This window comes from Syngnathus leptorhynchus, chromosome 15 (genome assembly GCF_054491065.1).
Source record: "Syngnathus leptorhynchus isolate UIUO chromosome 15, UIUO_Slep, whole genome shotgun sequence".
In the NCBI taxonomy this organism is placed as follows: Eukaryota; Metazoa; Chordata; class Actinopteri; order Syngnathiformes; family Syngnathidae; genus Syngnathus; species Syngnathus leptorhynchus.
Genome location: NC_141209.1, coordinates 8,418,328 through 8,443,482, shown reverse-complemented (window position 1 = coordinate 8,443,482; position 25,155 = coordinate 8,418,328). Strand labels below are relative to the sequence as shown.

The 25,155-nt window shown below is 40.6% G+C and overlaps 5 protein-coding genes across 9 annotated transcripts; 4 read left to right on the top strand and 1 right to left on the bottom strand.

Annotated features, from left to right (window-relative positions):
- Window positions 1-155: 155 nt before the first annotated feature.
- Window positions 156-5,604, top strand: LOC147045511 (putative histone deacetylase 1-B). 2 transcript variants are annotated; one of them, XM_085931322.1, is made up of 14 exons: window positions 156-300; window positions 937-1,049; window positions 1,495-1,612; window positions 1,703-1,777; window positions 1,864-2,002; window positions 2,685-2,826; window positions 2,896-2,988; window positions 3,058-3,166; window positions 3,240-3,380; window positions 3,643-3,751; window positions 3,949-4,079; window positions 4,164-4,316; window positions 4,858-4,909; window positions 4,981-5,604. In XM_085931322.1, the coding sequence occupies exons 1-14, from the start codon at window positions 252-254 to the stop codon at window positions 5,006-5,008; spliced, it is 1,452 nt and encodes a 483-aa protein (XP_085787448.1). In that variant the 5' UTR covers window positions 156-251; the 3' UTR covers window positions 5,009-5,604. The 2 variants fall into 2 exon arrangements, with proteins under 2 accessions (XP_085787448.1, XP_085787447.1); XM_085931321.1 differs by having other exon boundaries at window positions 4,164-4,334.
- On the bottom strand, window positions 4,911-8,842 carry tmem54a (transmembrane protein 54a). 2 transcript variants are annotated; one of them, XM_085931325.1, is made up of 7 exons: window positions 8,629-8,842; window positions 8,485-8,512; window positions 7,169-7,365; window positions 6,856-6,915; window positions 6,395-6,589; window positions 6,182-6,319; window positions 4,911-6,097 (listed from the first exon to the last, which is right to left on the bottom strand). In XM_085931325.1, the coding sequence occupies exons 2-7, from the start codon at window positions 8,495-8,497 to the stop codon at window positions 5,963-5,965; spliced, it is 738 nt and encodes a 245-aa protein (XP_085787451.1). In that variant the 5' UTR covers window positions 8,498-8,512; window positions 8,629-8,842; the 3' UTR covers window positions 4,911-5,962. The 2 variants fall into 2 exon arrangements, with proteins under 2 accessions (XP_085787451.1, XP_085787450.1); XM_085931324.1 differs by having other exon boundaries at window positions 8,485-8,841.
- Window positions 8,843-10,033: 1,191 nt separating this feature from the next.
- LOC147045509 (tubulin beta-4B chain-like) lies at window positions 10,034-12,577 on the top strand. Its single transcript, XM_085931323.1, has 5 exons — window positions 10,034-10,203; window positions 10,846-10,954; window positions 11,038-11,148; window positions 11,346-11,590; window positions 11,656-12,577. The coding sequence occupies exons 1-5, from the start codon at window positions 10,147-10,149 to the stop codon at window positions 12,463-12,465; spliced, it is 1,332 nt and encodes a 443-aa protein (XP_085787449.1). The 5' UTR covers window positions 10,034-10,146; the 3' UTR covers window positions 12,466-12,577.
- A 177-nt stretch (window positions 12,578-12,754) lies between these two features.
- zpcx (zona pellucida protein C) lies at window positions 12,755-15,556 on the top strand. 3 transcript variants are annotated; one of them, XM_085932708.1, is made up of 9 exons: window positions 12,755-13,194; window positions 13,263-13,368; window positions 13,879-13,952; window positions 14,111-14,190; window positions 14,275-14,377; window positions 14,448-14,533; window positions 14,639-14,724; window positions 14,792-15,395; window positions 15,498-15,556. In XM_085932708.1, exons 1-9 carry the CDS (start codon window positions 12,823-12,825, stop codon window positions 15,517-15,519), a joined length of 1,533 nt encoding a protein of 510 aa, XP_085788834.1. In that variant the 5' UTR covers window positions 12,755-12,822; the 3' UTR covers window positions 15,520-15,556. The 3 variants fall into 3 exon arrangements, with proteins under 3 accessions (XP_085788834.1, XP_085788833.1, XP_085788832.1); XM_085932707.1 differs by having other exon boundaries at window positions 14,108-14,190; XM_085932706.1 differs by having other exon boundaries at window positions 13,263-13,372; window positions 14,019-14,190.
- A 1,255-nt stretch (window positions 15,557-16,811) lies between these two features.
- Window positions 16,812-25,100, top strand: pabpc4 (poly(A) binding protein, cytoplasmic 4 (inducible form)). Its single transcript, XM_085932804.1, has 15 exons — window positions 16,812-17,348; window positions 20,399-20,592; window positions 20,784-20,899; window positions 21,730-21,869; window positions 22,335-22,429; window positions 22,508-22,645; window positions 22,725-22,820; window positions 22,909-23,178; window positions 23,457-23,544; window positions 23,653-23,745; window positions 23,956-24,086; window positions 24,160-24,250; window positions 24,338-24,468; window positions 24,548-24,666; window positions 24,754-25,100. The coding sequence occupies exons 1-14, from the start codon at window positions 17,156-17,158 to the stop codon at window positions 24,647-24,649; spliced, it is 1,878 nt and encodes a 625-aa protein (XP_085788930.1). The 5' UTR covers window positions 16,812-17,155; the 3' UTR covers window positions 24,650-24,666; window positions 24,754-25,100.
- The last annotated feature ends 55 nt before the right edge of the window (window positions 25,101-25,155 follow it).

The window sequence follows — 25,155 nt, the reverse complement described above, 5'->3', positions numbered from 1 at the left end:
ACGATTGAAGAATGTCAACGGTGACCTTGCATCTTCAGATTTTCTCAGCAGTCTACATTACGGGTGACTTTCTTGGTGCAAGAAGCAATGGCTGAAAAGAATATGTGAAATAATGGAGAATTGGCGCCCCCTGTTGGAGACATTAGCATTAACATCCCATCCCTTTCAAAGCTTTTTCAAGTCGTCGGTCCTCCTCTTGTCGCCGTAGCCTCCCGCGGGTCAGCAGTTAAAGCGAACCAAAAAGGACTAAAATGGCGCTTAGTCAAGGAACAAAGAAAAAAGTTTGCTACTACTACGACGGTGAGTTTCATTGTGTCCGAGTGCATGGAGTAGCGCGCTCACAAATTCACGCGACGGCAGTTTATCGCCATCAAATGTTTGATTAATTTCCTCACTTGCTAATCGCGCACACCAGCTAGGCAGCTAGCATAAAGCCCGAGCTGCTTTCATTGTCTTACTCGGGCGCACGAGATGACGTTTAACACTCGTGTTAATTTGGCGTTTGTAAATAACATGGCATAAAGTGCAATATTGGAATATATCGAGCACAATTAACCTATTCTGTTAGGGTTCATTTGTTGCTTGAGCTAACAATGGCGATTCGAGCGCTTCATCGTCAACAAGGCATAGTTAGCATCGGTGTAGCTCATTGAACGGGAAGCTAGCGGAAAGTGGAACCTGTTTCTTGTTTCAGTGAGGTCACTTGCACTTGTAACAAATGCTACTCTCTGGGTAGGTTTCATATAGTCATTTAAGTTTGAGCGATTATTATTATTATTATTTTTTGTAACTGGACGTATGCAGCTAAGACCGACGTGCATTGAGTTCTCTCGGTGTACCGATGCTTTGCACATGCTTAGCACAGGAATGCACAGCGAGCAGATTCAAGTTTGAGCATCCTACGAATAATTTTCTCTGCGCTTGCTCTCATTTCAGGTGATGTTGGAAATTATTACTATGGCCAGGGACACCCCATGAAACCCCACCGCATCCGCATGACTCATAATTTGCTGCTTAACTATGGCCTCTACAGAAAGATGGAGATATATGTACGTTTGAACGATTTTTTTTTTGGCGGGGGAAGGCATTGCAATCTTTCTTCCTCAACATTAAAAGTTTGATTTATTTAGTTTTCTCCTTTTTAACTAATAGCAAGACAAACATTAGTTATCTGTGTTACATGAAACTATATCAAATTTATTGTACTGAAAAGTTTGACTTGCAGCCTTTTAAGCGTTCACAACAACAAAATTCTAAACGCAAGTCATAAATCAGATGACAATAGTATCAATATTAAAAAAATAAACCATACCGACTCATTGAGATGAGGTAGAGTGCCCCCCCCCCCCCCCCAAAAAAAAATGCCGCTTTTGTGATTTATAAATTGCATTATGCTACATAGTGATGTCAATATGTTCAGCCCGAGTAGGTTTTAAATACAATAACTGTTGATGGCTTTTTGGGCTTGAGTATCATATTCCTCTTATTTTGCAGCGTCCACACAAAGCCAGTGGCGAGGAGATGACCAAGTATCACAGCGATGATTACATCAAATTCCTGCGCTCCATCCGTCCAGACAACATGTCAGAGTACAGCAAGCAAATGCAGCGGTGTAAGGGATCATTCAGTCTCTGCAGAATTCTGTTCTTTTTAGGCTGATATGAAAAATATCTCATTGTTTATCATTTCCTCACACCTCCAGTCAACGTAGGCGAAGATTGTCCAGTGTTTGATGGTTTATTTGAGTTCTGCCAGCTCTCAGGAGGCGGCTCCGTTGGTAAGATCATGCTGGACAGCCTTACTTCTGTTGTTACATCTTTGTTGAAATCAAGCGTCTAATTCTTCCACTCTTTGTCCGTTCAGCTGGTGCCGTCAAGTTAAACAAACAGCAGACAGACATAGCGATCAACTGGGCAGGTGGCCTGCATCACGCCAAGAAGTCTGAGGCCTCAGGGTTTTGCTACGTCAATGATATTGTCCTCGCCATACTGGAATTACTGAAGTAAGCACACAGAATTGGCATCAAGCCATGGGCGGTTGGTTGAATAGTAGCTTTTGAAATAAATGGGGAAGTGATTGTAACACTGGATGGGCTATAAGAATATATTTTCAATTGTTTTAAAGCATTGGTACAAACAAAGATAATTATAGAGTCATTCATTATTTTATTATTATGCAAATATTTTCCATTTGTTTTATTTTTATTCAGTAGTACAAGTAATATGAACCAATCTGAAGTAACACTGAACTACTAAAAATGAACTCCCCAGAAACAACAAATATGTTAATAGCAGTTTGATAGTTATTGTTTTTTCTGTTATTTTTTATTCTTTCCACTTAATCACTCGGATGGTACTTGTTCAAACAATTCAAAGGATTTGTTTTATTGCCCTGTTTTTGATGACCTACCTTTTGCACAATGGCTTCCTCCTCCACATCGCTCTGGCGATATGGCTAGAAAAGCGATGGGTAGGAAATTCTCTTGTCTTGCTTCATCTTCGGGAAAATTACGTCAAGGCATGGCTGCCCAGTAGCACATTCAGTCAAGATTGTGATTGTTTTCTTTTTTATATATTGGTGTGGCAGCTCTCCATGGTGAATACTTCTAGTCTGATTAAAACCATGTATGTAAAAAAAACAACAGACTCTTCCAAGAATACTACAATACTGCTTTTGTGCTTTAGGTACCACCAGAGAGTTCTGTATATAGACATTGATATCCATCATGGCGATGGTGTGGAAGAGGCATTCTACACCACAGACCGTGTCATGACTGTGTCATTCCACAAGTATGGAGAGTACTTCCCCGGCACTGGAGACCTGAGGGTACGTATGTGAAAGCCCAAATTTCAAAATGACCAAATACTGTAGTGACACTTGATTGGTCCTCTGCAGGATATTGGTGCTGGGAAGGGCAAATATTACGCTGTGAATTACCCTCTGAGAGATGGGATTGACGACGAGTCTTATGAAGCCATATTCAAGCCCGTGAGTAGCTGAAACAGTCACGTTTGGTCGAAAGAAGTATTTTCAAGTGAATGCTCTTGCTTTGTGTAGATCATGGCCAAGGTGATGGAGATGTACCAGCCCAGCGCTGTGGTTCTGCAGTGCGGCGCAGACTCTTTGTCAGGCGACAGACTCGGCTGCTTCAACCTCACCATTAAAGGTTAGCGAGACTTGGCCGCTTAGGTGACACAAAAAGCCATTTTTCTCTTAACAGCCTCACAATGCTTCCACAGGACATGCCAAGTGTGTGGAGTACATGAAAAGCTTCAACCTGCCTCTCCTCATGCTGGGAGGAGGCGGCTACACCATTCGAAATGTAGCACGCTGTTGGACCTACGAAACCGCTGTCGCACTTGATACGTCAATCCCTAACGGTACGGCATATTTGACATGAGATTGATTACCTGGTGCAAATCAAACACAGGCCTGTTGATTGTAATTCACAAATGAATGAATTTAAACGTGTTGCTGTGGTTATAAATATCTGTTGTTAATGGCTTTATAGAAAATAAGTATTGCCAAATGTCTCAATTTCTGTCCATTGAGAAGATTAGCAGATGAAAATAGTTTGTAGCCATTACCAACATTACATATCTGTTTTAATAGCATTTTTTTTCCCCATTTTAACCCTCCCAGAACTTCCATACAATGACTACTTTGAGTACTTTGGACCAGACTTCAAACTGCACATCAGCCCCTCCAACATGACCAACCAGAACACCAACGATTACCTCGAGAAGATTAAGTAAGTCGGCAATGTATTGTGACCGGCAAAGCCATATACTCTGGTGACTCAAGAGGTTGTGAAATACTGCTCAAACATTACATGAATGTTTTGGATGAAACATAAAGATTAGTCTTGCAAGTTCCCTGTTAGATTCCTTGAAGGCAAAAGGTCAAATTATTATGATTTTAGATCAACCTTTGACTTGTGTCCTGCAGGCAGCGTTTATTTGAGAACCTGCGCATGCTGCCCCATGCTCCTGGGGTACAGATGCAGGCCATCCCAGAAGACGCCGTACAGGAGGATAGTGGAGACGAGGAAGAGGAGGATCCCAGCAAACGCATCTCCAGTACGAATCTGCATTTATTAGTATTTACCAAACACAGATGATAAGAACCCATCGATAATGTCGCACGCTCTCGTCTGTGTTCAGTCCGCGCTCATGACAAGAGGATAGCGTGTGAGGAGGAGTTCTCCGACTCTGAGGACGAAGGCGAAGGAGGTCGCAGAAACACGGCCAACTTCAAGAAAGCCAAGCGAGCCAAGACCGAAGGGGAGAAAGAGAGTGAAGAAAAGGAGAAGAAAGGTGAGGAGGAAACAAAAGGTATTTACTCATTTTTGTTGTTGTTTCTATCCTTCTCTCACCCTGCTGGCTGGCCAGTGCTGTGCATCAAGGCTTCAGTTTGTCAGCCTTCTGCTTGAACTAATTATAGTAAACTTTGTAATGACTCCCTTGCCACCCTTTTACACCACAACAACGGTTTGATGAGATGTGAACTGTTAATATGATATTTTTATCCACACACTATTGTATCTTTAAAAAAAAAAAAAATTTTAGTCACATTTATATCAAGTGCATTCAAAATGTCAAATGTGACATTGAGACACAGTAATTTAGTAATAATGTGTTTTTTTATTGGTTAATGAGTGAAATACAGATGCCTGTATTATGTTTGTGTTCCCATATGTTTGCACTTCGTATCTATGAGAACGTAAAAGTGGATTAAAACATGAATATGCTTCTTTTCACATGTTTAAAAAAAGAAAAATCACTGCTGACATGAACATGCATGCTGTTTAGTAGGGTTGGAACAGTGATGGTCTTTTTTTCCCTCCACTCTTCACAGAAGTAAAAGATGAAGAAAAAGCACCAGAGGAGGAGAAAATGGACACATCAAAGTGAGAAAAACACTTGTTTATAATCAGTTTCCAGGAAGTAGTTTTAATCATGTCACGTACTGCTCCTTTAGGCCAAAAGAGGAGTCGAAGACACCTTAAGCTCCTCCCCAACCAGTGATGCCAGAGCTGGGAAGAAAAGATCTTAAAGCAACATGTTTTTTTATTATTATTTTTTTTATTTGTGTATATACACACATACTTTGTGGGTGGGGGGGGGGGTTTGCTTCTGTGGAATATGTTATGACCTGGGACAAAAAATAGTTTCTTTTGTTTTTCCTCCTCTCCCTTCTATCCCTCTTTGGACACTTTTCCAATATTACTATGACGTGAAAGCAGAAAAATATTTTGTAAGCTTCTCATTTTCCAAACCTTTTATGCACCAACATTTGAATTTCTTGTCAGACAACTGTTCAAAATGACTCGTTAGTTATGGACTTTTATCTCGTGAATTTAACTTATTTAAATCGTAGATACTTTGACCCTATACCCCTTTTGGGAGTTTTTTTTTTTTTTTTTTTTAATGTCTTTAAGTCCCAAGTATGTTGTGTGCCTTTGAGAGTATAGTTATTGCATGTTTGTATAATAGAGCCTTTTCTATAATAATTCTGTCTCAGTAGTCTTTCCTGCTAATAATTGCAGTAATTGTGTGTACCTGTTTTTTTTTTTTTTTTTTTTAAATTTGAGATTTTCATAAATATTTCGTTTGTGTGCTATCATTTGAAACGGCAAACTATTGGATGTTTTGGAATGGGAAAATAGAAGTAGTTAAATTATATAGTACTATTTGTACTTTAAACGAGAACAGTGTTCCAAATGGCTAATAATTAAGATATAATACTTCAAAATATATTAGATATTAAATGAAAAAGTTGACCAGTTGGTATTAACATTTTTTCAATACATACTGTGATCATCACATAAAATGGCAGTTTCAACGAGTAAAAAAAAAAAAAAAGCTTATATGTAGAAAAAAATATTCAAGATAAATGTCTTTACCACTCCAAATGTTACTTAGGTATATGCAGTTCCAACCCCTTATTTGATTCATTGTGCTCAGAGCCAGTGGCTCTGCTCTACTACAGAACCGCTATCCAGCAACTCATCCTGTTCCATGGCCTCTGTATCAACTTGGGTCGGCGCCTCAGATCGAGGCGACTGGGCAATTACGGCAGCCCTATGGATTCGGACCTAAAACCACACAATTGTAAATCACTTAGGAAAAGAAGGTGAAATAAATAAAAATAAAAAAACACTAGTTTTGAGATGAATTACCCTCTTTGCTATGGTGGGCTTCTGTCTACATGGACAGAGGTACAAGAAGGATGTACAAGCAGCAAAGCAGCGGAAGGAGAACACCATTTCCACCGCAGACATCAGGATAAGTGGTACCCATAAAATAATTGTGGTGCTCTGAGTGGGAAAAAAAACAAGATGGTGAAGAACTTTGAAGCAGACACTGTCAACTTCTAATGTTTATGTCCTCACATAGATGCGGGTAGGGTCAAAGGGGCATTCATAGGTGACACTGGAAGATCCTACACCATGTTTGAGGAGAATACAGTGTGTCATCAGGCTTTGTCCTTTGTGGACAATGGCGGTGATCACGGAAGCAATCAGGCTCAAAGTGGAGGCAATGGCCAAGAGCCCTGCGATAAAGCTGAACACCAGCAGGACCCACTTCTGCAGAGATATCACAGAATACAGTTGGCTTAAAAGTGAAACTTTTTTTTTTTGTACTTCAAGACAGGCACGACTGATTGATTTAATATGCAGTAGCTGTTTTATATCAAACAATATTTTCAGACATTGACCAGCAATGGATTGTCTTTAGCTTTAGTGGTCTTGGTTATGTATGTACTTCTTTAAACACACTCATTTATTAGACAAAAACAAGTTATGACAGAAGCATGCAAAGTCTTTGCAAACATAAGGCAAATATTTCTCACCAAAATCCTGCTTTTCTTGTTTTTGGACAAAATAATTGCAATTATTCCACCAATAATTCCCTGAAAAGCATAAGACACATGAGCAACATTACATTTGTATTTGCATAAAAGTGGACATTTTTATCTTGTCTCATAACCATCTTTTAATGTAACATAAAACCCAAATATTTTACATCTGAAAGGAAAATGACTGGAATGGCTCTCTGTTGCAATACTCTTGAACTCTTGCTTACATCGATGATACTCATGCATTCATAAATTCAAACTCATTTTCTAAATGAATTCTAAGCATACATTTAGCTTTTTCTTTTACCATTAAGCCTGCCACAATGGCGATGACATTAGCGATGGCGTACACCAAGATGCGGGCCTCGGTGTGCACACTGATGTGCCTGAGCACCGCACCGTGCACCAGGGCGCCGAGCAGAAAGTTGACATGGCCCACTAGCACCAGTGCCAAGCCCATCTTCATCAGGGTTTTGTTGTCTTTGAGGTTGGCACAGCACACCCCTACGCAAACACAAACAGCAACTTTCAAACCTTGATGCTGTCAACAACAATAAATGTGTTATGACAAACATAGTTTTGTTATAACCGAGCATTTTGATTGGCTGCAAATGTCTTTTCTGCTGCAGTACCAATCACTTGGAATAGGAGCCAAACTAGTTAAATTGTTAACTATTGAAAATTATTTGCAAACTTCTAAACTTTTCAGTGGCGTTGTCATGTTGCTCGTGTCCAGAACCAGACTACCCTCTTTTTTTTATGATAACTCTTTAGATTAAGCTTGTTTAATCAGTCAAGAAGAGGTCATCAAAAACAAAGCATCTTTTTATTTGAGTACCCTCCACTCCACTCTGTAAACAAAGCAAACAAAGGTTTGGGTGGGGTGTCGTAATATATACTATCTTTCCCGGAGGTGTTGGGTAGTGTTAGTTACTTGCCAGACCAACTGTGTTTTGAGTCATAATATTAGTAGTTTACTTCCATTCACACATGCACATAAAGTAAAGAAACAATTCAGCCATGTTTTATTTTAAAATATGTTTGCAAACTTTGTTGAGATCCAACACAAGAGATGAATCCAACATTTCAATTTAAGTTGTGACATTGTCAAAGAGGTTTACAACTGCTCTACATTAGGCAAATTTATTGACATCATCTTCCAACATGTGGTGCAGTTGACTAGGAATTCTAATATGGACAAGCTACCATTCACACAACAGACAATTTAATCTTCAATGAATTTAATAAGCTTGGAATGACAACTTCAATGTACTAAATAAAATGTACTGTGAGCAGAAGTCACTATAAACACAGATCCTTTCTAAACAACGTTTTTTTTATTTTATAACATTTGTATTTAATCTATATTTGCCCATTTGCTATAATTTGATTTGGGGGGCGCTATTAAGGTGTAAACATTTTAACTCTGGCTTTTAAATGATACAACACTAAACAAAATGCTGTATTGTTTGGTATTCAAATGTTACGCCAGTTGAATTGGACCTAAACGCCTTCTAAACGTCGGGGGGGGGGGGAAAAGAAAAAAAAGACCGCGCCTTAACCCTAAACCACGCAACTGTCATTTTAAGTAAAACACACAGGAACAAGTTGCAGGAAACATACCGCAGTTCACCATGACTGACGTCCTCTTCTATAAAAAACACGTTAAGAACGAACACACGGTATCCCGCTATCATTTCTGATAGCGTTTATTGGAAAAGTCGCATTGCGGTGAGCGACTTCTTTTCCGCAACTACCGTCCCTCACCTGCGATTCCGCCAACTTCCTACCTGGGCAGAAGCCCCGCCTCTCCGCACTAAATTTTTTTTCTAAACATTATTATTGCTACACCACGTTTGTCATAAAATGTCTTAATTTAAATATTTACTAAGCAAGATAGGCTGTTTTTAAAAAGGGGGCATTTAATTGCGCTTTTGCAGTTATGTTAGAAACAGGACCGCGCTTTGAAAACGAGCACGCGCATTCTGGAGAAGGGCAAACTATTTGTCGAATTATTTTCTACAATAATCAATGTTCGACGTCAAACAAACACACTCACACTGGTTAACTGATCAACGTTTGTCGACGTACGTGTCCCCTTACGTATGAGCGTCGTCATTATTATTAGAGATTACTACGTAATAATCTCTAATAATAGCGCAGCTAAATCTTAAATATTGTATTATTATTAGTACTAATAATCATATATTTAATATTTAGATGTAAGGTTAAGCAACAGGTTGATTGTTTTTCTGAAATGCCACAGCTATAATCAATGGAAAAAGTGACTGCAAAAATAATCATACCACTGGTTAACTGGTCAAGGTGTCCCTTTACGTAGATTAAAAATGTGTGCTTTTATAGCATAGTTTTTCGATGTTTTCATTTATTATTTGTTTCTAAATTTGACCTTTAAACGCTCGTGCAATTTGGATTTTATCATCCCTGGTAATTTATTATAGCTGTGACATTTCAGAAAAACAATAAACCTGTTGCTTGACCTTACATCGAAGTCTTAAATATTACTTATTTAGTCTTAATATATTAATATATCATTATTATTATTATTATTATTATTATTATTATTATTATTATTATTATTATTATATTGAATATTTAGGATTTAGATGTAAGGTTAAGCAACAGGTTTATTTTCTGAAATGTCACAGCTATAATAAATGGAAAAAGTGACTAGAAAAACAATAATCTAGATATTTGCATTTACTGATTAAATAAAAAAAAACTGCCCAGTGTTAAATTCAAAATGCATACTTACATTATCTATAATATAATATAGGATATATGAAATATATATTCTATATTTTATACAGCTAATATTGTTGTTTTTATTATGAAAAATGTAGTCACTGATGAAATGTTTCGTACGTCATTTGTGATGTCTAATTGATGTTGTTATAAAAACTGACGCTGTCTTTCGTACGATGACTAATTACATGCTGTAATGATTTATGTTGTCATGCGTGAGTCTCTGTATTGATTAATGGCGAGAAAAACATGTAGGCAATGCACAGCTTTAATTCACTGAAGTGCCTTCTTACAATAGGTCGACGTGCAGACGTCACCTGCGTGCACGCTCATACGTGCCCGCTTGTATCATCTCTATGAAAGAGTCAAGTGGGTCCTTGTGGTAGTTCTGCTCGGGGTAGTGGAGTCATAGCAGCTTTGCCAGAGTTGGGAAAATAAATAGATAGATACTGCAAGACGAGAAGAATATAACGTTCCGAAGTCCCTAACGTCGTTGCATATTTTTTTTTTGCATTTGCAATGAGGGAAATCGTTCACATCCAGGCGGGTCAGTGTGGCAACCAGATTGGCGCGAAGGTAAAAACTCGAAAAATATTTTTAACTGACTAAAATTAATCTAAATATCCAGGGTTGGTTTATAGATCAAATAATTTGATAAAAATTTTATTTTTTAATTTTTATATTTTATCGGTCAGCATCATCCACCATCCACACCCCATTGACTGGTGGCGCAGGACAGACTAACTGGTTCTATTTTTTGATTTTTTGCTAAATATCTTATTTTCATTTTAGCTTAAACTATTTACAGAAATTGCAATTTTCTATGCATTTTCTTTTTGTTAAATCCTTTTTTACAACAGTTTGTACTAATTTCAAACAATTTTTCACAACTTTTACAAATTGAATTTGATAACATCGTTAAAATTTGTTAACATTATGTATGACATATATTACCGGTATAGATTATTTTTCCATTTTCACTTAATGGATTTTCTTCAGTTCAATTAAGGATTATTAGTGTCAATTCTAACCCAGTTCACACCCTGTTTGCCCGCAATTCAATATATTTACACTCAATGGCAACTAGTCTTCAATTAACCCAACATAGGTACATGTTTGGGAATGCGGGCCGAGATTCAAATCCTGAAGCTCAGAACGGACACTAAGTGAAGCACTGGGCTTCTGTCGTAATTTCAAAATCAAAATTGTTTTTTGCAGTTCTGGGAAGTGATCAGTGATGAGCATGGCGTTGACCCGACAGGGACGTATCATGGAGACAGCGACCTGCAGCTAGACAGGATAAATGTTTATTATAATGAGGCAACAGGTACGTATGATTAACACATTCGGACAATAATTTTCTCCCGAGTAGAGATCTCTATATTACCAGGTTATCTTTTTTCCTTGTAGGAGGCAAATATGTGCCACGAGCCGTTCTTGTGGACCTAGAACCAGGCACCATGGACTCTGTTAGATCCGGACCCTTTGGACAGATATTCCGACCTGACAATTTTGTCTTTGGTGAGTGATTTCAAATGAGCTATCTCTCATCACGAGCCACGCAGTTATGTTCACTCTTGATGCTCTATGCTTGGTAGGATTGTGTGGCTATGGACCTGGAGTCTGTCCTTGAGACCTTAAGAGGATAAGCAGTAGCTAAGGAAAATGGATGAATGCATGTTTAGGACTGTTAAATTGAGTCACTCCTTCCTCCGTAGGTCAGAGCGGTGCTGGTAACAACTGGGCAAAAGGTCACTACACGGAGGGAGCAGAGGTGGTCGACTCGGTCTTGGATGTGGTACGCAAAGAGTCGGAGAACTGTGACTGCCTGCAAGGCTACCAGCTTACACACGCGCTCGGTGGTGGAACTGGATCGGGCATGGGAACCCTGCTCATCAGCAAAATTCGTGAAGAGTATCCCGATAGGATCATGAATACGTTTAGCGTGGTGCCCTCCCCCAAGGTAATCCGCCCCTGTCGTACAAAGTTTGTTTCAGCTAACCATGCAAAACACGTTTTTGTCGTCAGGTGTCGGACACGGTGGTCGAGCCCTACAACGCCACTCTCTCCATCCACCAACTTGTTGAGAACACAGATGAAACTTACTGCATTGACAATGAGGCTCTCTATGACATCTGCTTTCGCACACTGAAACTGACCACGCCCACTTATGGAGACCTGAACCACCTTGTGTCCTCTACCATGAGCGGAGTCACTACCTGCCTGCGCTTCCCAGGCCAGCTCAACGCCGACCTCCGTAAACTGGCTGTCAACATGGTACCTTTCCCCCGATTACATTTCTTCATGCCCGGCTTTGCACCCCTGACCAGCAGAGGGAGCCAACAGTACCGAGCACTCACCGTCCCCGAGCTTACCCAGCAAGCGTTTGATGCCAAAAATATGATGGCGGCGTGCGATCCACGTCAAGGCCGCTACCTCACAGTCGCCACCGTGTTCCGGGGGCGAATGTCCATGAAGGAAGTCGACGAGCAGATGCTCAACGTCCAGAACAAGAACAGCAGCTACTTTGTCGAATGGATCCCCAACAACGTCAAAACCGCTGTCTGTGACATTCCGCCCCGTGGCCTCAAAATGGCCGTCACCTTTATCGGCAACACCACAGCCATTCAGGAGATGTTCAAACGTATCTCTGAGCAGTTCACAGCCATGCTGCGCCGTAAAGCCTTTCTGCACTGGTACACAGGTGAAGGTATGGATGAGATGGAGTTCACTGAAGCGGAAGGCAACATGAATGATTTGGTGTCCGAGTACCAACAGTACCAGGATGCTACTGCTGAGGATGAAGGTGAAGGTGAGGAGGAGCCTGAAGAGGATTAAAGCTTGAAGAAAGCTATCAGAGTATGAATGAAGAAACCAGCTTTGGCTGGCCTCCAGTATGACAGGGGACATTTTGTAAATCTTTGAATAAAAAAAGTTAACTCTTCTTGTATTCCTGACTCTATATGGAAAGTATTTGGCAAAGCAATTTAGAAAACAAGAGCCAATGATTTCAAAGAATTGAACATGAGTGAATAAATACCAAGTTCATAATCCAAAAAATTACATATTGCAATTGAATGCACCACGATAGTTTCATTAGTTTGACTGCTACCAGCTGTCACCTCACTACCGAGACTATTAGTGGAACATGAGTTCACACCATTTTAGAGTGGCTGATCCACTTTGAGATCAGCAATGGGTGTGCTGGAGCTACTTTTGTTTGTATTTTTAGGTCACCTCTTGCTGGTTCATTCGACAGAAGCTGTCTTTTTGCAGAATATTTTTCCTTTCCCCTATCAATTGAGCAATGATTTCAATAGCATCTTCAACCCCTGGAGAACACGAGTCTCTGATTTTGACACGTTTGCAGATCTCTCTTCGATCACGAAAGCCGTCCAGGTTTACTGTGATGAAAGTGAACTCATCCTACTTGTGAATAAGAAACTGGGTGATGTCATCCTCAACCGAGATGAGATCCAGTTGGGTGATGGCTGCTACAGCAACAGTGAGCTACCAAGCCAACTGATGTTCACGTACCGATATGATCAATGTGGAACAAGACATGAAGTGAGTGGACCAAAGTCTGATTAAATGAATGAGTTGGAAGGAGCTTCTGAATCAATATTATCCAACAGATGGAGAAGGGCTTGGATGTGTTCTCCAACGTTCTTCATTTCAGTCCAAGGAAACTCTTGAATTTGAAGCTCACTCCTTCAACTGTGCACCTCTCCTGTATTCCAAATAGGTACAGTCCAGTAAGACTTGAGTGGGAATTTTTGTTTATGGATTTTTTTATGTTTAATTTCAATTTCTGCCATATGTATGATATTACAGAGTTGCATTGGGCATGTTGGGGGCAAAAGAAAGTCATTACTATTAGTTAACTGACAGGCAATGTGAGTCTCCTGTGCCAGCTCAGTGGCCTAGTAGTAGAGTGTCCGCCCTGAGACTGGAAGGTTGTGGGTTCAAACCCCGGCCGGGTCATACCAAAGACTATAAAAATGGAACCCATTGCCTCCCTGCTTGGCACTCAGCATTAAGGGTTGGAATTGGGGGGTTAGATCACCAAAAATGATTCCCGGGCGCGGCGCCGCTGCTGCTCACTGCTCCCCTCTCCCCCAGGGGATGGATCAAAATCACATGGGGATGGGTTAAATGCAGAGGATAGAGCCCTTTGAGACTGCTTGTGATTTAGGGCTATATAAACTTGACTTGATTGATTGATTGATTGATTGAATAAATGTCTTCCAGGTCAAACGAGCCAAACTTACCATATCAAACACTTCCTGATAAAAGCAGACGATTCAGCATACAAGCAATGGATTGTAAGTATAGTACAGATTTGGCGGGGTGGAGGTTGAACACTTCAGCACATTGTGTGTGTTCTGTAGCCTCATGGACAAGGGCAGCAGAATCTAACATCTATGTGCGAGGTCAAATCATCAATATTCAGCTATCTGCTAAACTCCGCCCTCATCAGCAGCTCTTCATCCAGTCCTGCTTTATCTCGTCATCTCCCGAGTCTCGCATTAAACCCCGGAGTTCAATCATAATGAATAAAGGGTTAGTTGCCATTTAAAGGTTTAATTATAATTTGCACATATATGAATAGTTGGTGTTAAATTGCTGCTCTTGTTTTTTTGCCAGGTGTACAGTTCCATCCGGTTCTCCGTATGCACTTGTAAAATTTCTGGACTCTGACTATTCACAAGTGAAGTTTGCTTTGAATTCTACTTATTTTATTTCAGAGGTGAGTTGTACTGAAACATTTTACATTGTTTAGTTTAATGACCCTGGGATTCCCCCCCGCCCTCTTGAAGATGTATATCCACTGTAGTGTGCTCATCTCAGACATTGGGATAACAAGTGGCTCTAAATCCTGCAACTTTGACTTGGTCAATTCAAGGTATTTGCTAGATTATTCTCTCTCAGTACAGTCTGTAATGACTCTGTACATTAATTATGCTTTTTCTTTTCTCACATCTGTTTTTATTTGATTTTATTGTTTCAGGTGGGAGGAGCTAAGTGGCAATGTGGAGGTATGCCGTTGCTGTAACTCAAAGTGTCAAGGCCTTTCTGTCAAGCACCTTTCTGAAGGTCTGTTTATCGAAAAAAAAATCAGTATCAAAAGTCATACTAAATCAAAGTTTCCTCTACTGTACAGACGCTAAGGCGGTCGTCAGCGCTGGTCCAATAATTCTAGTGCAAAGATCAGCGCCCTCTATCCAAAAACCAGACTTAAACTTGATGCTGTCAGATGCTGCCCCACCAGAGGAAGAGAGCATTTCAGTCTCAAGTGAATTCCAGTGGCCCTCTTCACCAGGCGCCATTGTGGTTGTGAAGCAAGACCCGGTCTCCAGTCTGACGTTCTTGCTACCAGGCCAGAATGAACAAAGTGATCCTATAAGAGATAGCACATTAATTGACCTTCAGATTCCCACCATGGAACTAGAGACTAACCTAAATGATACCAAAGGTCAAATTGCAAACGTGGCCCCGGGCGAGCCTCTGCACATGGAGGTCCGAGATGAACTGTGGCATGACTACAAAGCTACAAAACATCAAAAGCGGACAAATGATGCACAGCCGATTCTCCGCTCCAAAATTCAGTTATCAAAAAAAGCTGATGGCTCCCAAACTCTAAGTTATGAAGAAGCGGTGGTAGCACAAGACAAAGTTTCTTTTGGAACACTTGGAATGGATGAACCGCCGTGTAAACGGAGGCGAGCACGCAGGAGACTACGTTCAATTTTTCTGGATTTGTTGAGGTAAATGATTTTGTGGTGTAGGCCATACCGCAATACTGGCTACATGTGTTTAATTTACTGAGCTCAATTGGTAAACATAATTTGTTTTTCCTTCAATTCCAGGAAGCTGAACAAAGTGGAGTAAACTGCAACTCTCCAGGCATAATAAAATATTAACCATTCACTCCTTGCATCTTTTGTTTGATAATCTAATGTGTGTGTTTGGATGAACTATGCTATAAGTAATGCTCTATTTTTATTTTTTTTATATATAAATGTATAATCCAAATACTCAATGCTATTGTGGCATGTCTTTAATTGCTGGACATTATGTATTGATCTACTTTACAAACAGTAGTATCTAAATTAACCTTCATTTAGTGGCTGAGGTCAATTTGCCCCCATAGCAACATTAAATACAAAAGTGGAAATTTATGCATGTTAATAATTTGTGTTAAAAGCTTCAGATAATTGATGGATGAGAGTGATCCTTAAGATGTGCACTAGTTGGCCTGCGAGGACCACCTATTCAGTCAATGAGTGAATTGCAGTTTGCTAATCTTTTTACACTTGTAGTTTAAAGCATTTAAAACAATCATGGAGAATAATTAGCTAAATACTTGAATGGGAGCTTTGAGTTTCTTTACATGTTCTTCAAGGTCAAATAAACTTTTGGTGATCAATTTAAATTTGGGTTTATAAATCTACCACATTAATTAAATCTGGTAAATATGCCCAAGACCCTCTCTATACCGAACTGTACAGTAGTTAAGTACTTTTATTGTCTCACTGTCTGTCACAATTGACGTTTGACAGTGTACTTCTTGCGCCTTTAGATGGAGCTATAGAGCTGGACCATGTGCTCAGCATCACGAGTGCAGATGCCGTTTCGGGTGCTGCGTCGCACATCTCAGCCTTGTTGGGTGTGGAAAAGTGGAGCGATTGGCAAAGCCTCATTTTATGCTGCTTGGATATGTTAAAAATACAGGTTTACCCTAAAAGACAATTCTCATGAGATTGAGAAATTTTGGACTCCACCTCTCTCAAAAAATTTTTGCTGACGTTGTGCATAACAGCCTAGCATGAAGCATATTTACAGTTATGTATTCATCATGTATTCTGATTGTTACTAATTACTGACAACTTTTTTTTAATGCAGGTTGCAAGATGGGGAGGGCGGGAAAGAGCTTTCATGTTTTTTTGAGAAAAATTACGTCACATCTACATCTAAAAATCGGATTAGTATAGTCACACATTATTTGATACTTTAATATTTATTGATGGAATGGGCCAAAAGGCTCCTTTAAGTACAGTATGTATAGCTATTATCTGCGCTCTGAATACTACGCATGCGCAGAGGCGTGTTTTCACCCCCTCCTACCCCAAGTTTGACCCTGCAGCCATTTCCTTCACGCACTGCGCACGGTGTATAAAGTACCCACGCAGCCCCCATGCAGTCTCTTTCCACGGACACAAAACCACCGTGAGTGTCTAACTCACTGTTCTTGAAAAACTTTGAAAAATACATAAAAAATATAAAAATAATAAAACCTTCATAAAAAGAAAACGAAGCGTTTAAATTGATCAAATATACAAGTTAAAAAAAATAGTAAAAGAAAAAAAAAAGACCTCTGGTCTTAAAAAGAAATCTTTTTTTTAAAGTTGATCTTTGATTAATTTTTTTTTTAAGCCGTTCCTTGTCATAGGTGGTTTATTTCGGATCAAACGCTCCCCTTAATAACATTTTGAAAGGAAGTTCTTTGACGTTTGACGCTCGAGATATGAACACATCGACCGGGAGTTATCCGATGGCTTCTCTTTACGTTGGCGACCTGCACCCCGACATCACGGAGGCGATGTTATACGAGAAATTCAGCCCAGCCGGACCGGTGCTGTCCATTCGGGTCTGCCGAGACATGATCACCCGGCGGTCCTTGGGGTACGCTTATGTCAACTTCTCCCAGCCTGCTGACGGTAAGAAAGCCACTATCTCCTGTTTGCGTCACTCGCGTAACGACACGCGTGGCTTCAACGACAACTGCAAATGTCATTTTCCCATTCATAAAACAGTCGCTTGAACTGTTATTGAAAACCAGTTCTATAAGCATGCAGACAGATTTTGCATTATTGAACCCAATGATAAAGACTGACTTTATTGCTTTAATGATAAATTTGCCCACTACATTACTTGTGTGACATGCTAATGTATGGATGATAGAGGCTTTCCTTCACAGCACTAAAGGTGTATGACTCCACATGCCCAAAATGAGATCAAGTTGATCAAAACTTGGAAACGTGTTCTTTTTATGTCTTTTATTATATTGACAGTCAGACTACGAATTGAGCAGTAATGTCAGATGGTTACATTGTGTGTGGGTGGGAAAGTGGGGGGGCAGTCAGGCTTCATTGGAACACCTGTCCCAACATATCCTGGCTCCAGTCGGTAAACCCAAAAGGCGGTAGAGCAATCACTCACAACTGGCTCACTTCCAGAACTTTTGGTCTCATTGGTTCGAAACTGTAAGATGAGCCTCTGATGAGATGACACCATTTGTTGTCAGGCGTGTACTGTGTACAAGGGGGGATGGGAGCTGTTGGGAAATTCATGTAGTCCGTGCACGTGTTTTCTGCTTCAAAAGACAAATAGCGTTGGACTTGTTGACTTGTTGGTTTTAGTGGAAAGTAAAATAGCATTGTTGAAGATTGTTTCTTGAGATCAAAGCTCACCCAAGGATCTTCACTGAATACAATGTGTGTCAAAAAAGTTACACGACTGTCACAAAGTATATATTTCAAAAGTTTTCCTTCAAACAACCTCAAGCGGATTTCAACACATTTTTCCAGTCTGTTTTTGCACACTTTTATCTACTGCTGAAAGATTAAAATCCTCCGCAGCTCCATTGTGACAGCTATCTTGTAGTTATTCACAGCTTCAAAGTGGGTTCCCTTGATGACCTCTTTGATTTTGGGAAAGAGGAAGAAAAATCACATCGTTTGATGATGGCGGCTGCTCAAGCACGGCGATGTTCTCCTCGTTTGAGCAGACGTATGGTCGTCATGATGAAGCAGACACATGTCCATCCATGCCTATCGGTTCTTCTCATTCACTGAATGAAACAATCGCCGCAAGATCTCATCAAACATTAAAGAAGAAAACTCATCATTTGTAGTTTGGGTTTGAAATAATTTATTGTGAAACCATTCCTGGATTTTTACTGCCACACTTTATATGTCTCTTCCCATCAATGGTGGAGAATTCTCCACTCACACACCATGCCAGCACATACCTCCGAGGACCCCTCTCTAAATATAGAACATCTCTCCAAGCTGCAAAAAAAAAAAAAAAAACTGTCAGCGCTTTAATAAGTTCTTAGAAATGACAAGACAAAAGTGTCAAAGCCAGTCACGTTTGACAGATATCACACACACCTCTGAATATACGGTTTGTAAAGTACAATTGGGAGTCAAACTGCTGACGCCAGCAGACGCAAGGCAGCTGTTTTGTTTACCAGACACTTTTTTTTTTTTTTGGAGGGGCAGCCTGGCCTCTGTGTGTGTTAATGTGGAGTGACCGAACAAAAGCAAACCTATATGACCACATGGACTTTGGAGCCCTGTCCTATGTTAAGAGTCAGAATGTAAGTCAAATCTCAGTGATCTTCAGACAGCAGAAAGTGGATTTCAGCTTATGAAACAAAAGGTGGCGCTTAATGCAAACAGATGTCGCCTTCACACCGCAGCTTGAAGCTGATGGTGTTATCAGAGGCAAAGTGTACTCAACTGTGAGGCCAACAGCATGTGTCGAGGCAGAGAAGAGGCCCATTTGTTCCCAGCTTTACCATTACAGCTGCAGCCCCCCCCCCACGCACACACATTTTTTTCTACTGCTCATAAACTGTTTGTCAAAAGCAATGTCCACTGCAGAACTGTGGGTACTAGGCTACACCAGTGTTGCATTCATGGCATCAAACACTGTAGGAATTTTTGAAATCTTGCGAACCCTTTGCATCTCTTGAATACAATTCAATTCAGGCAGGTTGGAACACAGGCTGGGTCACTCGGGGGTTGGTTTTGGGTTAGGGATATGGCATATGGCCCGCTAATTGAATAGCACTGCTCTAAAGTGTTGGATCAAACCCCAAGAGTCCGGTCAGTGTCAGAGGTCAGGTCCAGAGATCCACACTGTCTGGATTCTGCTTCATCCCACTTATATGATCAGTGACAGCTGGCCTCACCAAATCATAGAAAGCCTTGGTGATACTCAAACTGTTATGACGTATCGTTATGGGCAATCCGTGTAAAGCAGGGGTGTCAAACTCATTTTTTTACGCGGGCCGCATTGTAGTCGTAGCTTCTTTCCGAGGGCCATCATGACTGTCAACCCAAATAAATGTATGAGCATCTCATATTATATACAGTAAAAGCTACAAAACAAACTGACAAATAACTCGTTTTCAAATCAGATGAGTAAAAACTGGTCAAATAATAAAAAAAATATATATATATTAAAAGTGAAGACAATTTGCAATTCTAGTAATGACATGAATTTGATGCACAATTTGTCTTCGCGGGCCACATAAAATGATGTGGCGGGCCGTATCTGGCCCCCGGGCCTTGAGTTTGACACATGGTGGTGTAGCGCAACAACAAAAATCATCCAGGGAGTTCATTTTTTACATTTTTGGTGAAATTCATGATTTGTAATTGACTTTTGTTCTTTGAACCTCATGAGCATGATTCACTTTTTTGCACTGACATAAAATGGGTTCAGTGAATGGATGAAAATTCAGATTAAACATTCTTAACAAGTTTAAGAATCATCATTTTAAACTTTGTACCGATTGGGTCAGGAAGCCAAACACTAACATACTGACAACAGAACCAGGCAGTGTTTCTATGTAAACAAGCACCCTTATCCCGTGTGTGTGTGTGTGCGTGCGTGTGTGTTTGTACGCGTGTTTGTGTGTGTGTGTGTGTGTGTGTGTGTGTGTGCATGCCCGCGTGTATGTGTGTCCCAAAACCAGCCGAACGAGCCTTGGACACCATGAACTTTGACGTGGTGAAAGGAAAGCCAATCAGAATCATGTGGTCCCAAAGAGATCCCTCCCTCAGGAAGTCTGGAGTGGGCAACGTCTTTATCAAGAACCTTGACAAGTCCATTGATAACAAAGCGCTGTATGACACCTTCTCTGCCTTTGGAAACATCCTGTCCTGCAAGGTAAAGTTTCAATGTTTAAAATATACAATACATGCAAATACATCTATAGAAAGTGGATTGCGATCAATTAAAAGGTGTGCAACAAAGATGGCCAGCCAATACCGTAGCGAGTATCCATACCTTGCCCATCCTGGTGGTTAGCAAAAGGACGTGATACCATGTACGTATATTTTCTAACTTTTTTCTTCTAGGTGGTGTGTGATGAAAATGGCTCCAAGGGCTACGCCTTCGTCCACTTTGAGACCCAAGATGCTGCTGACCGTGCCATTGAGAAAATGAACGGCATGCTTTTGAATGACCGCAAGGTGTGAGTGTCTGATCATTTTCTTACGTATCAATTATCTGTGTCATAAACCATGAATGTATCATCAATAGCTCTTGTGTGTCCGCCTGATTTGTTCCGTGTGAAATCTGCAAGTTCCGTCGTGCACCCCGTCGTGTGTTCTAAATTGCCTTTTTTTTTTTCCCAGTTGGTGATGAAATAATATGACTAATAAGCTCATCTCTTGTTTCCATCAGTGTGAAGATAAGCTGTGAATTGCTAAATAACCAACTAAAATGCTCATCTTTTCTACCAGAAACACTTTGTTGCAGCCTTATTAGTGCACTCGCTGGTCATCCGTCTGAGTGTGTTTGTGTGTGTGACCACGCTTGTGTGTTTTAGTGATGGATCCAATGCAGGAATGCAATACTGGATGGCAGAGTGGGAGAGGTCAACATAGCAAGGTATATATGAGAACATTTGGTCCTCCTCAGCTTTCCTTTGTACTGTGAGACCCTGTTCCTCCACCTCTCTCCATCCACTTCTTCCTCATCATCATCTTCGTCATCCTCATGTTGGACCAAGATGGTACTGATGGTTTTCACTGTCAAGCATGCCAACTTATCTGTCTGCCTTTGGTGGTATTAACACAACTGAAATGTATTTTGTACATGTTTACTCTTGCAGCCATGAGGAACTATTGCTGTGTTTTGTGAATGGTGACTCTGGTTGAAATGGTCATTATCGAGATTCACCCTGGTATATCTGAATACAAAAAAGGACTATTAAGTGTTGGATCCTGGTGAACTTCCCCCCCATATCAGTCAGGGCTGTTTTAAAAGAGCGTGTATCTGTTGCTCTTTCTCCATCTTTAGATTTGTAGGTCGCTTCAAATCTCGCAAGGAGCGTGAGGCTGAACTGGGTGCCAAAGCCAAGGAATTCACAAATGTCTACATCAAGAACTTTGGTGACGAGATGAAAGATGAGCACCTTAAGGAGCTTTTTGACAAATATGGTAAGCAGTTTAGACGTTTACATTTTATGATGACAGGTATTTGTCATCAACTGTTGTGTATACTCACGCCACTTGTGTCTTAAAGTGGAAATCAAACCCCAATTTTTTTTGTGATAATCTTTTCTGCGCAGCCCCTTTAGTCAAAACACAGTGTTGTGATTAAGGTTTTATTTGTGGAATATGAATTAAATAGTCAAAAGCCATCTGTTTTTATCCATCTCAGGGGGGCGGCCATTTTGCCACTTGACAGTTGCCAGGTTTCAGGTCACAACCAATCAAGGCTCACCTGTTTTCTCAAGCTGAACCGTGATTGGTTGTGACCTGAGACCTGGCAATTGTGATGTCATTTTCAGTCGACAACAAGTGGCAAAATGGCTTCCCCTTGAGATAAGTAAAAACAGTAACTATATTCCACAAACGGAATATTAATCAGAATGCCATGTTAATTGTGTTTGAATTCTGCAGGCAAAACACTCAGCGTGAAAGTGATGACAGACCCTACTGGCAAATCCAGAGGCTTTGGATTTGTTAGTTATGAGAAGCATGAGGATGCTAACAAGGTAATTTGGCCTCATTGTGTGAAATGTATTTAATCAGCGTGCGTTTCCTCTTTTTCTAAATTCTAAATGAATCCTTAGGCTGTGGAGGACATGAACGGCACAGATCTCAATGGCAAGACCGTGTTTGTGGGACGAGCTCAGAAGAAAATGGAGCGACAGGCAGAGCTGAAGCGCAAGTTTGAGATGCTGAAACAGGAGAGAATTAGCCGCTATCAGGTCGGTAGCGCTCAGTGACACAATAGGTGTGAGTGAGTTGAATTTACAAACGGCTCATGACTGTTATTTTTGGAATTAGGGAGTTAATCTTTACATCAAGAATCTAGATGACACCATAGATGATGAAAAACTGCGTAAGGAGTTTTCACCTTTTGGATCCATCACAAGCACCAAGGTGAGAGATTCCAAAGAGATGAAATGTGATTGTTTTTTTTTTGTTGTTGTTGTAGTGAAGGTTAACCACGCTGTCACTGTCTTGTCAGGTGATGCTGGAGGAGGGTCGCTCCAAGGGTTTTGGCTTTGTTTGCTTCTCTTCTCCCGAGGAGGCCACCAAAGCAGTAACTGAGATGAATGGACGAATCGTCGGTTCCAAACCGCTCTATGTGGCTCTTGCTCAGCGTAAAGAGGAGCGTAAAGCCCATCTCACCAATCAGTACATGCAACGCATCGCTGGCATGAGAGCCATGCCGGCCAACGCCATCATTAATCAGTTCCAACCCACCAGTGGTTACTTCATGCCAACCGTGCCACAGGTATGAACATCCAACTTGAAACTTGGGCAGGTTTAGAAGACTCAAAAGGACACACAAATCTCATCTATAATTTAATTCTGAAAAAAGACAATTAGCAACTTTTCTACAAAGTATAAGCAAATAGCAACACCAATATTGGATTCATCAGGACGCTGAATGGAAAACATGCTATGCTATGCTACAAAGCTATTGAAGGTTTAACATGTTGACAAAATGCAGCCATATTTTTAGCTTTTTTTTCAGAACTCTGCATTTTTTCATTGTTTTCTACTCCTCAGGCCCAGAATAGAACCACTTACTACGCACCCAATCAGATAGCCCAAATGCGACCAAATCCCCGTTGGCAACAAGGTGGTAGGGGGCAAGGTGGGCATGTAACAACGTAGAGCTTGAAGCGCTTGAAGTCAATTTCAATCACTCAATCTTTTCAAATGTTTGCTGTGCCAATCTCATTGTTGGTATTTGTGTCCCCAGGTGGTTTCCAGGGGATGCCCAGTTCACTGCGACAACCAGGTCCGCGTACCAACCTGAGACACATGTCTCCCAACAACACGCAGGGCCCAAGAGGTGTGTTCACAATGATCCAAATTCCTAAATCCAAACCCAATCCACTTACCCAATTGGCAATGCTGGTTCCTCCAAGTTGAATCTGGTATATCAGCGTCCACGTGAAAGAAGTTTGCAAGCATTTAGTAAATCAGTTCTTCAATTCTAAACAAATGGAGAGCTGGAAATTCATTCTGTGCTTTTTTTTTTGGGGGGGGGTGTGGGGGGCAGGTTCCGGCCAAACCCTTGGTCCTCGTCCTTCAATGGGATTACCAGGGCCTCGCACCATGCCTCCTTACAAATATGCCGCTGGTGTACGCAACCCTAATCCTCAGGTGGTGCAACCTCTTGCCTTACAGCAGGTATGATTGTCATTTTATTATCATTATATTGTGGTTATATGTCAATATAATTTCTTTAATTTGACCCCTCCAGACTCAGCCAGCTGTCCATGTTCAGGGTCAGGAACCACTGACGGCTTCCATGCTGGCTTCTGCACCACCACAGGAGCAGAAGCAGATGCTCGGTAACAATCCGTAACCTCAAAGCATCAAAGTTTACAGGTCATTACGTTGATTTATTCACTTTCATGCGGTTTTGTTGATCCGAATAGGGGAACGTCTCTTCCCACTGATTCAGGCCATGCACGCCAACCTTGCAGGAAAGATCACAGGCATGTTGCTTGAGATCGACAATTCGGAACTGCTACATATGCTGGAATCTCATGAGTCATTGCGTTCAAAGGTGCGTCATTTCCTAAATTACTTCCATATTGTTGTTGTTGGTTTTTTTCCCATCTGTAAGGTTGTTTTTCCTGATACAGGTGGAAGAAGCTGTTGCGGTGCTGCAAGCCCACCAAGCAAAGAAAGATGCCACTCAGAAAGTAGGCGGCATGACGAATACCAGTGCTGCTACCACATCTTGAATGGTTAATTCAAACTGGTATGTATAACACATTCTGTATATAACACTGACTGTATTTAGTGTACATCACAAAGTATTAACAAATTGGGTCACTGTGTGTTGCAGAGAAGATTGAGCTGTGGAGAAAACGCTGCACTGAAACCAGACAAGTTTAGAACAATTCTGAAGAAAAAAAAAAGATAAAAAGAAAAAAAAAGAGTAAAATTGAATTTTAAAATACACTTAAATATTTCAGGAGAAAGTGACAGGTATTTATTTTCTAAATCTAATAAACTGCACACCAAACAGTATGCAGTCATGAAGTAAGACTTCAAGAAAATTGCAAAAAAAGAAAATGACCCTTGAACTTTTACTTTGCTGTTATGTTTAATTTGGAATGGTTGATTTCTGCATCCCATTATATTATCGTGGGTTTGTGGTATTCCCAATAAAGGAATGATGAATAATTTTAACAGTCCTGGTTTATTTGATCTTGTGGAGTGTTTCTTCTGTATCGTAATGGGACAT

Bases quoted from the DNA above. Each gene is read 5' to 3' on its own strand.
- LOC147045511 (XM_085931321.1), top strand. From the start codon at position 252: ATGGCGCTTAGTCAAGGAACAAAGAAAAAAGTTTGCTACTACTACGAC. The intron at 1,050-1,494 runs GTACGTTTGAAC...CTTATTTTGCAG, and splicing joins ACAGAAAGATGGAGATATAT to CGTCCACACAAAGCCAGTGG. The intron at 2,827-2,895 runs GTACGTATGTGA...GGTCCTCTGCAG, and splicing joins CCGGCACTGGAGACCTGAGG to GATATTGGTGCTGGGAAGGG.
- tmem54a (XM_085931325.1), bottom strand. The intron at 6,320-6,394 runs GTGAGGACATAA...TTTCCCACTCAG, and splicing joins TTGACCCTACCCGCATCTAT to AGCACCACAATTATTTTATG. The intron at 6,098-6,181 runs GTAATTCATCTC...GTGTGGTTTTAG, and splicing joins AGCCCACCATAGCAAAGAGG to GTCCGAATCCATAGGGCTGC.
- LOC147045509 (XM_085931323.1), top strand. From the start codon at position 10,147: ATGAGGGAAATCGTTCACATCCAGGCGGGTCAGTGTGGCAACCAGATT. The intron at 10,204-10,845 runs GTAAAAACTCGA...TGTTTTTTGCAG, and splicing joins GCAACCAGATTGGCGCGAAG to TTCTGGGAAGTGATCAGTGA. The intron at 11,591-11,655 runs GTAATCCGCCCC...TTTTGTCGTCAG, and splicing joins GCGTGGTGCCCTCCCCCAAG to GTGTCGGACACGGTGGTCGA.
- zpcx (XM_085932706.1), top strand. From the start codon at position 12,823: ATGGGTGTGCTGGAGCTACTTTTGTTTGTATTTTTAGGTCACCTCTTG. The intron at 14,378-14,447 runs GTGAGTTGTACT...GCCCTCTTGAAG, and splicing joins CTACTTATTTTATTTCAGAG to ATGTATATCCACTGTAGTGT. The intron at 15,396-15,497 runs GTAAATGATTTT...CTTCAATTCCAG, and splicing joins ATTTTTCTGGATTTGTTGAG to GAAGCTGAACAAAGTGGAGT.
- pabpc4 (XM_085932804.1), top strand. From the start codon at position 17,156: ATGAACACATCGACCGGGAGTTATCCGATGGCTTCTCTTTACGTTGGC. The intron at 23,179-23,456 runs GTATGAACATCC...TCTACTCCTCAG, and splicing joins TCATGCCAACCGTGCCACAG to GCCCAGAATAGAACCACTTA. The intron at 24,251-24,337 runs GTAACAATCCGT...TGATCCGAATAG, and splicing joins GGAGCAGAAGCAGATGCTCG to GGGAACGTCTCTTCCCACTG.